The sequence below is a fragment of the Chironomus tepperi genome, unplaced genomic scaffold, assembly GCF_022539635.2.
Source record: "Chironomus tepperi strain 1889 unplaced genomic scaffold, CSIRO-AGI_Ctep_v1 contig_429, whole genome shotgun sequence".
In the NCBI taxonomy this organism is placed as follows: domain Eukaryota; kingdom Metazoa; phylum Arthropoda; class Insecta; order Diptera; family Chironomidae; genus Chironomus; species Chironomus tepperi.
Window position 1 is genome coordinate 394,424 of NW_027226551.1, and position 14,887 is coordinate 409,310.

Sequence of the window (14,887 nt, forward strand, 5' to 3'; positions counted from 1 at the left end):
TCACTGCTTAATTGACCATGTGTTGTGTGACATCAAACCAAAATAATCACAACATGACCTCATAACTCATCTGTGATTTCATGATGATGAAATCAAATCAATTGAACAGTTCACAATGTTTAACCCCAATCGCATGTTTTATGGGCTTATACTCTCCGATGATGATGATACAGATATTTTTACTGTAGTGAAAACTATGAAGGAAGATAATTCAATCATGTGGCAACAATTTAATTTAATTTACGCATTCACTCGACACATTCAATAAAATTCCCATTAACAATTCTAGTTAAGTCTTGTGTATAAGAACTTTTTTGACTTTAAGTTTTGACATAATTAATAGAGACAGAGTGGATGAAGAGAGAAAGAAAGTTTATCAGCATTGTTATTGACATTTAAGATGCTTGTTAATTAATTTGTTAATGATCTTTTAGATTCCGGAGGGTAATTGATGTCTTATTTAAGGAACTGAGCTTGGGTTTGACTTTGGATTAGAGATTCTTGAGCATTTGAATGTCAATAAGATTGATTGGATATTTTTTGGGATTTTTTGTAACGGAAAAAAATTCAAATTGACAGTTTTTGTAACGGAAAATATTTAAATTAACATTTAATCAAATTGGGAAATTCAAAATTAAATTGACCGTTAAACGTTTTTAATCAAAAAAAGTTCAAAAATTCAAATTTCAATTGACCGTTAATAGATGTCAATCGAAAATATTGAAATTGACAAGTGATCAAATTGCAAAATTCAAATTCTAATTGACCGTTAAACCTTTTCAATGGAAAAAGGTGAAAATTGAAAGTTCAAAAATTAAAATTCCAATAAACCGTTAAAAATTCAAATTAAAAATTCCCGTTAAAATCCTGAAACTTTCTCCCTTCTCCCTCTGTTACTTGATCAGCCATCATTTCATGATGTTGTGGATCATCATACAATATTTACAAGATCATAATGATTTATTCAAACCATCTAAATGATTTGTTTTCTTGAGGGATAGAAAATATTTCACTGTTGTTTATAAATAAACAGTAACTTAATATTTATGTGATTTGTTTCATTTCTCTTACTACTCATGGATGTTTTTTTTGGGTAGTCATACATAGAACATAAAGAATTTATTGAGTACATCAATGAAAAAAATTATATTCTATACCAAAAGAAGCTATTTCTCATGGATTTTGTTTGTGTAAATTGAGACAACAGCTACGAGTGTGGAATTGAATTTGAAGGCTTGTGGGGATATTTAGAATTTATGAGATCATGCTCATGGATACAGATAATTAACTTTCAATGCTGTTGAGTTGTATCATCAATCTATTATGTACAACATTGTTGCGCGTTTATCTTTGAGCAGTTTTAGTTCTTGTGATGTATTAAAGGTCGATTAATAGTCGAGGAACTGTGATATGTTGAGGATGCTTCAGTGCTTGTTTTCCTTTATTACTCATTTCATGCACTTTAATGCGTTTATGGTCTTGCTTCCAACTTCTCTGATTCCTTCATCGTATAGCCTCATTCAGACATTAAAAGAGCATCATGTACAGGCACACATAAATCTGTAACTATGAGAAATGAAATTATGCAAATTGAATATTTCTACATAAAGCAGGCAAAACTGATAAGAAAAGAGTATCCAGACGACGTCGCAAGAGATGATGATAAGTCATCGAATGCGCACGATCATGCATAATTGATGAATAATACATTATTAAGTTGAGGCATTTTAATGTATGTATTTGTGGGCATGATATGTAAATGAAATTAAATTGACAATTTTTCAATTTTCATGCCGGGCAGAAGCCACAGCAGAACATTTGTTCTCTTTACATAAAAATACTTGTTGATTCTCTCATAAGTATGAGTTGGATAGTCGAGGGTAAATATTTGTTGTAGTGAGATTGCATTTATCCACCTATTCTACTTTTATTTTCTATTAAGTGACTACTGGATAGACATACTTATAATTTATTTAATATTATTAAGTATATTAGGAGCATAAAATTCCATGACGAGAGTCTGGAACTGTATAAATATTATCTTATATGTAATTTGTTAGTCTGATGATTGAAGAGATGAGATTTGGCTTCTATTTTGTCTGTTAAATGCTTGTGCTGGATGATTAGTGATCTTGAATGACTTAGTTCTACTATTTGCAATCAATTGTCTGTGGAAATAATAAAGATTTACAGGTTTAATCACTTAAATTATAATTTTTTCAATTAATTTTCCCGCGGGGCACTCAACTAAATGTAAACAAGTTTCTTGATCAGTGAAATCCCTGAAAGTTGAAAATTCAAATTTTTAAAAATCCGTTAATTTCTTATCTTTGAGTTTGAGACTTAAATCCTCTGATTCTGTATCTAATTCCCATGCTCTTGGACCTGAATGGCATTTATCACTCAAGGCTTCATCCAGCATTTATATTCCATCTTCAGAATACAACATTAAGCCCTAAAATCAATTAAAAATGCGCTCTACTCCACCCTTCTGCCCAAAAAACAGCACTTTCTAAATTTCTGTTGTTATATGTGACTGATAAACAAATAAATAATAAAAATGAGACAGTAGGCAGCTAAAGGCAGCTCACATAGACTTATTAAGTGGACAATTGAATAAATTAAAATACATTTATGGTTTAATTTAAAAGAATTTATTTAAATTAACCACAAGCCATGGGCATGATGTATGCTGTTTTTAATGCTTGTACTTAGAACATGAGATGAAAAAAGAAAATCTTGTAATAGATGCATAAAAAATGAGATTTTCATTGAGACATTGTCACCCCTCTTTGTGTACCCTCACACTTATATGCCACATTGTAATTATCGCCACATCATCGTCACTTACAACATGTTGTTACACAGTCACTTAAGAACATGAAGTGGCGTGAAGAATAAATACTACTTTTTTTAGTCACTCTCGTCTCAAATTAAATCTAATTGTACAATGGACATTCAAAATGCGTAAATTAAATTTAATTAAATTGAATTAAGTAGCTTGATAGTGATAGCGTGAATTTTTACATAAAATTATAAATATATATATATTTTTTTTATGTTTTGTTTTTATCAACACCCAAACATGATACTCAACCAATGCTAAGTAAGTCAGATAGATATGTGACTAATGCTTTTATCATGTGAATTATTATTGAGCGTATTTTTCGCGTACTATCAAGTTTTTTTTGGTTCTGGGCTCTACATTACGGTGGGGAATATCCACATATTGAGAATCTGACATCCAATGAAAATTCCATGAATGGCTCCTTATCACTAATCTCATTTTTACTGTAAATTAGCCGTTACAGTGTCATCAAGACATTACCACGTGTTGCTGTCAGTGTGACAATGTTGCGTTGTCATAGCAACAGTGTCGTGGTTGCTCGAGATAGTTCTTTGAGATTTGCATTTATTTGGTGGATTTGCAAGGAATTTACAAGATGCAGAGTTGGTCTAAATCTTGATTATAGCTTTGTAGCCTTAACTGGACTTGAAATGGTTCCAATGTCACATCAAACTAATAAATTTGCATCAAAATAATGCAAAATTGTACTCAAATCACGAAAATCACTCTTAAATCTCCAAGGATCCCTTTCAAAACTCCCCAACATCCAAAAAATGTCGAGTCACCCAACATCCAACAGAAAATCTAGCGATTAAAATGAATTTCATAAAATACGCAATAAAAAATTATCAAAAAAATGGCGAAAAAAAAATGTTTAAAATTCTGAACTCTTTTCAGTTTTATCGGTTCTTGAACTAAGAATTACGTTCTATGAAGCTTATGCTTATTATCAGCATGTGAAAAAGTTTGTTCTATATATCAAAAAAAAAAATGTGATGACTGAAAAATAAAGATAAAATTAACAAAAAAATAAGCTAAACCTCATGTGAGACTTAAAAGTCAAGTTCTAAGAATAATTATTGAAAATATAAAGAATTTTATGGACGAATACGGTGAAAATTTATTTAAATTACCGCAAAAAATGACAAACGAGTGGATTGATTATGCAGAAAACGTGCATATACGGACACCATTTAAATATCCATCCAATAACAATAGTTTGATAACGAACAATAATAGTTTTTTGACAAATGGTAACATGCATCATCAACAGTCACCGCAACAATTTTATAATAAAATGGGAATAAAACCATTTAATAATAATTTAAATAATAACAACAACAATAGCACATTGAATCAATATAATTTAATGAATAAATTTCAAAAGCCACGAGGTAAGTTTATTGACTAAAATTAGTTTAAATTTTATTTTTTTTGTATACTAAATTCTGACGTGGATTTGGGTAGTTGTGATATGACGCATAGCTTTCCACTTTAGTGGATGATATCATGATTTGATCTAAAAGTTTAAAATTTATTCAAATTTATTTACGTAAACTTATACGTAAGAATTTAACGTAAACTTATACGTAAGAATTTAATGCAAATTTAACGTAGGAATTTTACGTAAACTTATACGTAAGAATTTAACGTAAACTTATACGTAATAAATCAACGTTAACTTAAACGTAAGAATTTAACGTAAACTTATACGTAAGAATTTAACGTAAACTTATACATAAGAATTTAACGTAAACTTATACGTAAGAGCTTTACGTAAAATTAAACGTAGAATTATCGTAAGTTGTCGAATCTTAAAAATTGCTTAATTATTGATATAATCTTCCCTTTTGAAGACTAATTCACCAATTCAAAACAACAACAATTTCATTCAGCTAAGCTTCCAATCCATTCCAAACTAATTTCAATAACCGTAAAAAATCGCTAAATTTTCCCATTATCTGTCCTAAAATTTCTTTTCCATTGCAAGCCACAAAACAAAAAAAAATGTTTAAACCTTTTCTCTCGGTCTTTAGACACATTTTTTGTTAGTTGGGTGTGTGTCGTAAACAATTTTGACCCCTTCATCGAGCCGGTATGTAGAATGAATAAATATGTATATACAATAAAAAATTATATTCTGTCAGCCGATTGTCTCTCCTTCTCTCTCACACTCGCGATCAGTCTTACTCTCTGCTGCTATGTCGAAAATAAAAAAAAAAAGTAAAAACACAACAATGCAATACAAAAACAAAAATTCTCGATTGTACGAAGAGAAAAAGTATAAAAATTAAAATTTAACTGATTTTTTCACGGTTGGAAAATTTTGTGAAATAAAAAATTGTTGAAGAAAATAAAATAAAAAATATGTAATTAGGTTGCTGTTGTTGCTTTAAAGAATATACACAAATATGTGCTTGTATGCGAGTTGAAATGCCTTTTTATGAATAAGTTCGAAAATATATATCGAGAAGAATCACTGATGTCTGATGATATCTAGGAATGGAAATGATTTGCGAGGCAAATCTTACTAAATTCACATGATAGTCATTTAGAAAATCATTTGTAATCTATAATTTTAGATTAAATACATGTTTCAGTCATGAATGATTCAGGGTTTGGGATTTTTTTGTTGATTTATTTAACGGAACAAAGTCTTAGCAATTCAAGATGTAGGTCAGTGAGAATCCTTTCAAATTAAAGATATTAAAAATCAACTGTTTTTAACGGTCATCAAAATTTTGAATTATTTAACTGTAAACTTTAACACTTTGAAAGAAAATTGTCGTAATTTGATTTGCAGAATTTTTCAATTTCAGTTGATTTTTGTTAGCACAGAAATATTGCTAAAGCTTTATTAATCATTAATTTAACTAACAAAAGCATTAAAAGTATTGTTCTCGTTGATATTTAGCGTAGTAAAAATTGAAAATTGCAATTTTATATAATCGATTTCTTAAAACGTTCATTTGAGATTTGAATTAAATTTTTTTGTACATAGTTGGAAACCCTTTTTCATATGTAGTTAGAAACCCTTTTTCATACAAAAATTCAGTCAATTTTTGAACTCCAAAGAATAAACATCATTGTGAATTTATGGATCCGTAAGGAAGTCGTTTTAATTAAACTACAATTAGCACAATTGCAAAATCATGAGTAAGAACGTCTAAATATCCTAAAAGTATCCTTAAAAGCAGCTCAATCTCCTTTCTGAGTAGTCAATCCGATCAATCCAATTGAGATTATAAAGACAATTTGATAGAATTCCCCAAAAAAAGCCCAATTCAACCCCTGGAACTTCAAAAAGTGATTCATATAACAAATATTACAGATGTAGAGCTTCATAATTTATTATAATTTTATACTTTAACAAAACGTATTTCTCTCGATTCTTCTGCCGCGCTTTCCGACTCTCTTTGGAGCACATTGTTGATTCTCGCATCAAAGAGTCGCATCACTTTTGCCTTCTATACCTACCTTCATATTATATTTATTTCTTAAGTGATACACATAATTTTTTTTATTTATTTTTTTCTTTTTCACTGATTGTGAAGGTGAAATCTTACAACAGAATGCGTTACACAACATATATTTCGCATGCATTGCACTTGAAACTCTCGCTTATATAGATTTTAATTTTATGTACATACATGAATGCATTAAATCATAAATTAATGAGTCAATCAAGACGGCTGCCTATCAATTAAACATTAAAATGTTCTTTCTGAAAACAAAATCTTTACTACTTGTTTTCAACAATATATGTTTTAAATACAACACTATTAATGATCAGGGATGAAGAATTGATTGCTTAATGAATTAAAAGCCCGCTCATTCTATTCAGCTATGATGACCACCATGATTTGCTTTTTTTTTCTTTCTATTCATCTGTACTTAAAATATGATTCTTTTCAATGATCCCCCGATTAGCCTGTTAAAGCATGTACGTTTAGCATGTTCTGTGGATAGATTATGTGGTTCGGTGTTTGCTTTGGCATTGCGGTTAATATTCGATTGGATTTGTTGTGAATATTTGAAAATTCAAAAATTCGTTGAAGTTCAAAATTCAATAATTCAAGTTCAAACTTCAAAAATTATTTGAAATTCAAAAAATCGTTGAAGTTCAAAATTCAAAAAATCTATTAAATTCAAATTTCAAAAATTCGTTAAAGTTCAAAATTTGAATTTTCGTCATTTCAAATTTTAAAAATTCGGTAAAATTCAAATTTCAAAATTTCGTTAATTTAACTAAATAATGCGCCTCATTCATTCAACAGAACTTCTTACCATGAACTCTTATGCTAGTTCTCTTTAAAATCATCATATGAATATGTACACATATGATATGAGCATGAAGAAAAGAAGGCGCATTAATGAAATGAACGACTTCAACTGAAACACATCATAGATTGATAAAGTGTACACTTAATTTTCCATGGATTGAAAGTTCTCTTATTTTTAAGAAAAAGAGAAGCAAAAATCAATTTATTTTAATTCTATTTGAGTATCAAAATTGTGTGCACGGACAGATACACATAATATTTATGGAGTGGCCACTTGAGATCGAAATACAAACTAAAAAAATAGTTGTTGTGGATCTATAAAAAAATTACATAGAAAATTGATGATGATAAAACTCATTAAGTTTATGAGTGCTAGCTGAGTTGATGAATGAATTGATCATTCACTGTATGATGAGAATTGATGGAAATTAATCAATGAAATTGTTTGCAATGTTATGATAATTTAGAAATTGCATGTGAGACTAATATTTACATTCTCACACAATGGATATTATCGTGCAGAGTATTTTCAACTTTAAGTGATGATTTTCGTAACTGGGATTAAAGTTTTTAGCTGGGATTAAGTCATTTAGAAGGATTGAAGCTAAATTGAGCTAATAAGTCGTGAAACCGGATCGAATTTTGATTGGTTTTTACAAGAATTTAAGTTGCTGGATCTTGCAATCTTAATGAATTTAACTCGAGTTTCACTTAAAAATTAATGGACCTGCAGATCTATAAATTCCCAAAAGCCAAGAAAATCAAATTAACATAAACTTGTTAAAATTCTCAGACATTCCAGCCAGCATTTTTTGGTTAAACTGCAAAAATTGAACAAACAATAACAAGATTTAAATCACAATTTCGTCTGAATTTAAGCCTCACTTGACTCAACAAGCACTTCTCGCAGAAAATGCTTCAACAGTATAGAAATTAATTTACTTAAAATAACTAATTTTCTTGATGATTTATTAACCGCTATTTTGCGGTTTTCGTGTTGTCGACACATGACTGTGAGGAGATTTGTTTTTCTCGACTGATAGGTTTGATTCTGTTTTATTCATTATGTGGTGAATGATAAATGAATGATATCGATGCTGCTCTGTGTGCAGACATAAACATTAAGAAATGCGAGCAATGAGTCAGTCGATACTAATAGCTCATGCAGCAATTCGAAAATCAACTCTGTTGAACTTGTCAAAACAAAGAAGCACATAATGTAAAGTCATTGCTTACTTCTTCTTAATAATCTTAATATCCATTCATCTCGTTAAGGAGATATTTCAGCGAACAAAAAAAAATGTAATTACGATGGCTTAAAATGATTGCCTGTTGCTGTATTGCTTTTGCACTTCTCTGTCTATCTCCTGCTCATTCTAACCACAATATAGACTTAAAACAATTACCAAAGCCACTAGAAAATAATTATGACGTTCTTATTGAGCATAGAGAATAGCAATAAATGATGATAAACGATCTCCCCGTCTACTGTGAAAGAAAATGAAAAGCAATGAAGCTGACGAAGTAGCTGGAGAAAGAAATCTGTGGCAACGCCTTCAAAAAAAAAACTGAATGAATGAATGAATAGTTAGACTTAAATATTATGAGAGAAATGCCCGCGTTGTCATGCATTTTTGAAATCTGTGAGATAGTAAGGAAAGTCTCGTGGATTAGTGACGTAAATGGCGAATTTGAGGGATTTAATGGATTATTTCTGGGTTATTAAGGAATGGGTTGCTGTTGGGAGGTTGTTGGGGATCAAAATTGGGTAGCTTGACGGTATTCTGAAGTGCAGAATGAGTTGTCTGATGACACGACGTCAATCAATATGATTGACTTCCTTTGCTAGGTTTATTAATGAATTGTGATCCATGACCTTCCTTAGATGATGCTTGAAGTTGCCTCTTTCCCTAACTAGGACGTGTCAATTGCCAGCATCACTATATGTATGCCATGTGTCTACTCCATACTTAACGTTGACTTATCCAGCTTTGATTTACAATCCTTTAACAGCCAACCATCCAAGGCGCAGCCATAAACACCCATGACATCATAAAAAGTCGCCATCAGATGAGACTTTCCTTTTCGTCGTCTTCTGAAACGATAACATGTAAACATTAAAATGCGATTTTCGTCATTAATTTTATGCTATCTCATTCATTACTTTTAGTCTTCTCATCATTTCCATGATGCTTACATTATATCCAACGAAACTGGACATTAATCACAAATTTATTATCTTTTAATTGCATTTTAATTAATTACAATTTTTTTTATTTTATTTTAAAATCTCTTACAGATCAACCGCAGATGCCACCGCTGACGCCTGGAACAAATAAGAAACTAACTGAAGCACTACATGCATCGTTTGCGTCCTGGGAAAAAGAAGTACAATCATATAAAATTACCAAAGGTATGTGCCATTGACTGTATGTGATAAATAAGTGCAATTTAATTAATGCTCAGCCAGTATTTTTGACATATTTATAAATGAACACCTGCCTGCTATACTGAGAATATTTTCTCTTACAATTCCAATGTCAAAAGAACTTCTTTGTTGATTCTCTTTCCAAAAAAAAAATGAGTAAATTTGACCGCACGGCTCCAAAAACAAATCAAATTCGTCTTCATTCACACAAATGTTTAATTTTTTATGCACATGGAGAGATATCCAGCACACGATGATGTTTGTACTTTTTTGGTTCTGATTTCACATCATCATTTACAAACAGAAGATTTATTATTTATGCAGTTTCATTAAAATGCACTCGCTTTTTTGCGTAATTTTTTTTTGCTGCGATTTCATCAAACACAAAATAATGCTTTATTTATACAGCTTAAAATAAATGTGGAAAATGAAGAAAAAGAACCTCAAATTGCTTTTATACATTTTCATATTATATGAGTTGTGTATATCGAAAAATAAAGAATAAAATTTAAATTTTAAATTAAGGTGAAGCATTTAATTTATTATTATATATTTTTTATACCTTACCTATTCCGTATTTTGTTGCGCTTCTTAGCGGAATTATTAAATTTGCTTGCAAGGATGAGGAACAGTGTTGATAGATGCTTGATTTCGTCCAATTTATGGCTATTTTTAATTAATTAAAATTCTTGCTTCTTTTACCAAAAGATTGTTTACACAGGAAAAATGAGTTGTAATTCTTATTCTACTTGCTTTTTGAAAAAAAATTTTTGAACTAAATTTTGAACTTCAAAATTTCAAATTTTAGATTTCCGTTAAAAAGTTCAAAAACTCAAAACTCGTTAAATTTATCTTCAAAATTATCAAATATCAACAGATTCTTCTTAAAGTACCAAAATATCATAGAATATACTTCCAATTCTTCACAGTTCCTCTCCCTTTCAACACTCTACATATCTCAAAAAGAAATAGCAACAACTTTTCCATCTCCTTTGTTGAATTCAAATAAAAACAAAAGAAACGATTAAATTATTACGTTTGTCGAGGAATCAGCAAAAAGGCACACAAAAAAAAATATTGTATAAAGGCACAACACGTAACGTTAATTTTAATGTGAATCGTCTCGAATCTTTCTTTGTAAATCAAGCTATTATGGAAATTATCGGTCATTTTAATTAAAAGGAAATTTGCATTGAAATGACCAACAAATAATAAAAATTGCTGATGAACTCTATCAGCTGGAATTTTTACAGAAAGCTTATAATTAAATATGTTTTTGCGATGCACATTTCATTTGCCGATGCATGACCCGAGCGGCACAAATTAAGAAGGCTCTGCCAAATTCACGTGGTTGCTAAAACTAAGCAACGGTTTTTACAGATTTAAAGGTTAGCTTTGAAAAAATCGAGGAAAATTTGAAAATTCTACTTAATTAGATGGTGATTCATTGATTCAAATGCTCAAAGTGAAGGAAATGTGACAGAGCCTTCTTCATTTGTGTCGCTCGGGCTAGCAGTTCCCGCATGCCAAAAAATTGATTTAAATTTTCAATGTCAAACAGACTGTTGAAGACGACCGAGACACAATAGAAAAACTGCTTACTGTTGTTATGAGTGGGCCACATGCTGATTTTGATTACTAAACAAAAGAAAATCTCAGACATTTAATTAAGCTTTAATTTCTCTTATTTTTATTTACAGATCCTCGCTTATGGACACCGGAGCATGTTCTAATCTGGCTCAACTGGGCTAAAAAGGAATTTTCATTAGAAATTAATAGTTTTGAAGCATTTTTCAAAATGCATGGACGTGATATTGTGGGATTGGGTCGTGAGGGTTTCCTAGCTGTTGCACCAATGTACACGGGTGACATTCTATGGGAACATTTAGAAATTTTATTAAAAGGTGAGTTTCCATTCAACAATCTGATTCCATTACGAAAAATTCAGTTATTACTATTATTATAAAGGTTCTACGCATTAAAATATAAAAGAAAATAATCAGTAATTTGAATAACAATAGACGAATGCCTCATTTTTATTACTAGAATTTAATTCTATGATTCTAAAGTTGGTAACAGAAGAGTAAATTCTCGAAAATAAACCAATCAGAAAGATATAATTTTAATAATGTAGTGAATGTTTCCATGGTAGCACTTTGATCTTTATCGTTACAATATGGAAATTATTCTGTATGTAGACCAGATTTACGCTGTTTACGATTGGATGTGATATGAAGGCAGAGGTCGAAGTTGAGTTGATTTCGCTTCTGCTCATTAAAAATAGTTAAAAATTATTTAAAATTTACATGTAATTTTTTTCTGCTTGCTCTTGTGAAGTATAACATTTCATACAAATTTCAATCGGTTCTTAACGAACTGTGACGAACTCAATTTGGTCTAGTAGGCAAATAGCATGCTTTCAAAAATATAAATAAGCTGAAAACCGATTAAAAATTTCAGTACATATTTTTCTGCAATCGCTTGTGAAGTATATAATTTCATACAAACTTCAAATGGCTTTTAACTGTGGAGAACTCAATTTGCTCCTTAAGCAAAGATCATGCTTTAAGAGCAGAGTAAGCTGAGATCACGCTCGTGAGCATGCCTATCTAGCTTATTTACTATAATTAAGCATGCTCTTTGCCTTTTAAGGTTTCCTTCGACCTCTCGCAAATTTCATTCAATTTCAAATTTTAAAACCTCTTCTGAATCTCCATTAAAATCATTACTATCCTACCCATCAACGTAAATACATCAAATAATGGATGCATCATTACCAACAAAAGCTAAAGAAGAAGCGACCCTTTTTGATTTTTCTTCTTTAATTCCATTTCAAATTACAAAATACACAAATAAAAGCATAAAATTGCAACAGACACATAAAGAGAGACTTGTTGCTGCACATTTAATTTAATACTGGATCAATTGTTAAAATCAAATTGCATGTTAGTTGATTGAGTTGAATGAACAGCAAATAAACATGAAAAAAAATTCAATTGAATGCCTTAATTTGGTTACGATGTAGAAGAGATAGAAGGAAAAGGGTTGTAACCTTTCTCTGGCATTTCATTTTTGATTTTTTAGCTGAATTTTTGTTAGGGGAATTGATGAAAGGGATGCAGTTGGTCTTGTATGTGAAATTTTTCAAGGCATTTTAGAAAAAATTGAATTTTTTTGTGAATTTTACTTGTTGCTTCCATTTTTTGGATGTAATTACCTTCTTGCCACTTTTTTTCATCATCCTAGTTCAAATTTACATTCAATTTATGCATCTAAGTAATCTTTTTAATCAAAAAACTTTTCGAAGTGGACGAAAAAATTCAAAATTTTGATATTCAAATTTAAATTTCAAAAAGCCGTTAGAAATTTCAAGAATATTAAAACATGCGTTTCTGTTATCAACTCCAAACTCTTCAATCCAGCACAATTCTTAAATTGAATTTCATCATAAAATAGCTCAACTCATGCTAACGCCTGTTGAATCAAAAATTGTTTCCTTACAATTTCATTGAATTTCCTTTCTTAAGGCTTTATATTCAGTACGATAAGAAAAAAAGTTGTCCACTTGCTGACATTTCCGTCTGCATAAGTGAAAAATTACATTTGTAGCATAAATTTGATTACAAAATTTCTAACATTCGAAAATTTCTATTTCTTCCTTTCCATCGTCAGATTGTGAAAAGTCATCGTCAAATGACGGACAGAATTTATATGAAAATGTAAACACAAATACAACGACATCATCAACGGACTTAAGTGATTTCATTAGCAATAGTAGTACTAGCAATACACCGACAACAAATACGAATTCATCATCAAATAACAATAGTAGCAACAATAGCAATCAATTAAATGGACAAGATAACTTTCCTGCTGGTGGTAAGTACAAGCAATTCTTTACCTCTGTCACTATTTTTTTTTTGTGTATACTTAATACTATGCCTCTTCAACAAAAAAAAAAGAACATTTTTACTCTTCAACAATTGTTCAACGAGATTATTTAAATTTCAAAAAACGGTCAATGGCAATTGTTGAACATGAAATGAAACACAACACATAGACTTTGTCGAATTATGAATGGGAAAAATGTGTGGCTGGGATGTCTATGGGATGTGAGTAGATAAGGCGCATTTAGTGGGATTTGAAATGTGAGTCGGGGTGGCTCGGTGGCGGAATGGTTTCGTACTTCGGTGTGTTATTATTGTGATACCGACCAAGCGGTCATGGGTTCGAGACTCGGCAGGAGAAAGTTTTTCTACTGTCCTTTTTCGAATCATGTGCTCACAAACTCCTTTGTAGTTAAAGACAATAAGCTACTGATAAAAAGGAGTTGTTTTGATATCCCACTTTAAACTGTAGATCTATTGATTGCAGAAGTCTAGCACACCCTCACTCCTTAAACAATCATTAGTCGTGAAACACCCTTGCGCAGCTTGTGGATCTCAATGAGCTGAATAGCTCTTGGGCAAACTGTATGTATACACGACACACCCTGGTGGTAAGCCTCGCTCGTAACCAAGCATGAACACGGTTCATGGTGTCACACTAGTGTGCTCGCGTCACATAGTTGCCCACTTCTGTATGCACGTACACCTTGGTGGTACTCTTCGACCGAATATACACTCGGCATACGGTTCATGGTGTCACAATAGTGTACCGCGTCACACAGGTCAGACAAGACTAGTATGAGCTCTCACATCCGACAAAATGAGAATACAGCCCCACATCGTCAGGTAATAAAAGTGTGAAAAATTAGAGAAAATAGAATGTAAAACACATTTTTTGTTATAGACCAAAAAAATAGTAAAAAATTGTTTTAAACGAGCGCTATATTCAATCGTACATCAAACAAATGTATTGTTATTATTATACGATGCGTCAATCTCTTTTTTTTTTTATTTCCATAGAAATATTTATTCATTTCACGACTCAGCTGACCGATTCGCATTGCGTTTTTGACTCCCTCAAACTACCTTCTATGTATATCCATCTCACTTTCGCATATCGTCGAATTTTTTCGATCTAAAAACCATGTTTATTTCACGGTCGAGCTCGTTCTTTCGGTGATTGTTGTTGATGAGACATATACACATATATGTGTATGGAATAGGCCATATTTATAACACAGACGAACTGTCAGAGTCCACAAATAATATACGAAAAAAAAAAAACAAAAGAAAACTTTTTGTTCAGCTGGAACTGAAAAATTAATTCTGACCGAAATGAACAACAAAGAAACTCCAAAAAAAAAAAAATTTGAATTTTATGTAAATTAGATTTCGAGCCTGCCATGTAATTAAGCTCAACAAAAATTCTAATTTCATATTT

General features: G+C 30.9%; 1 protein-coding gene across 2 annotated transcripts in view; it reads left to right on the forward strand.

Annotated features, from left to right (window-relative positions):
* The window catches only part of pnt (ETS transcription factor pointed), a 141,556-nt gene that overhangs the window by 97,249 nt on the left and 29,420 nt on the right, over positions 1-14,887 (forward strand). Inside the window, exons 1-4 of one of the 2 annotated variants that reach the window (XM_070649667.1) lie at positions 3,861-4,242; positions 9,431-9,544; positions 11,260-11,463; positions 13,232-13,438. In XM_070649667.1, the coding sequence (XP_070505768.1) occupies positions 3,948-4,242; positions 9,431-9,544; positions 11,260-11,463; positions 13,232-13,438 (820 nt within the window). In that variant the 5' untranslated portion in view covers positions 3,861-3,947. Of the gene's footprint in view, positions 1-3,860; positions 4,243-9,430; positions 9,545-11,259; positions 11,464-13,231; positions 13,439-14,887 lie in introns of those variants that run through there. The other variant, XM_070649666.1, reaches the window with a different exon arrangement.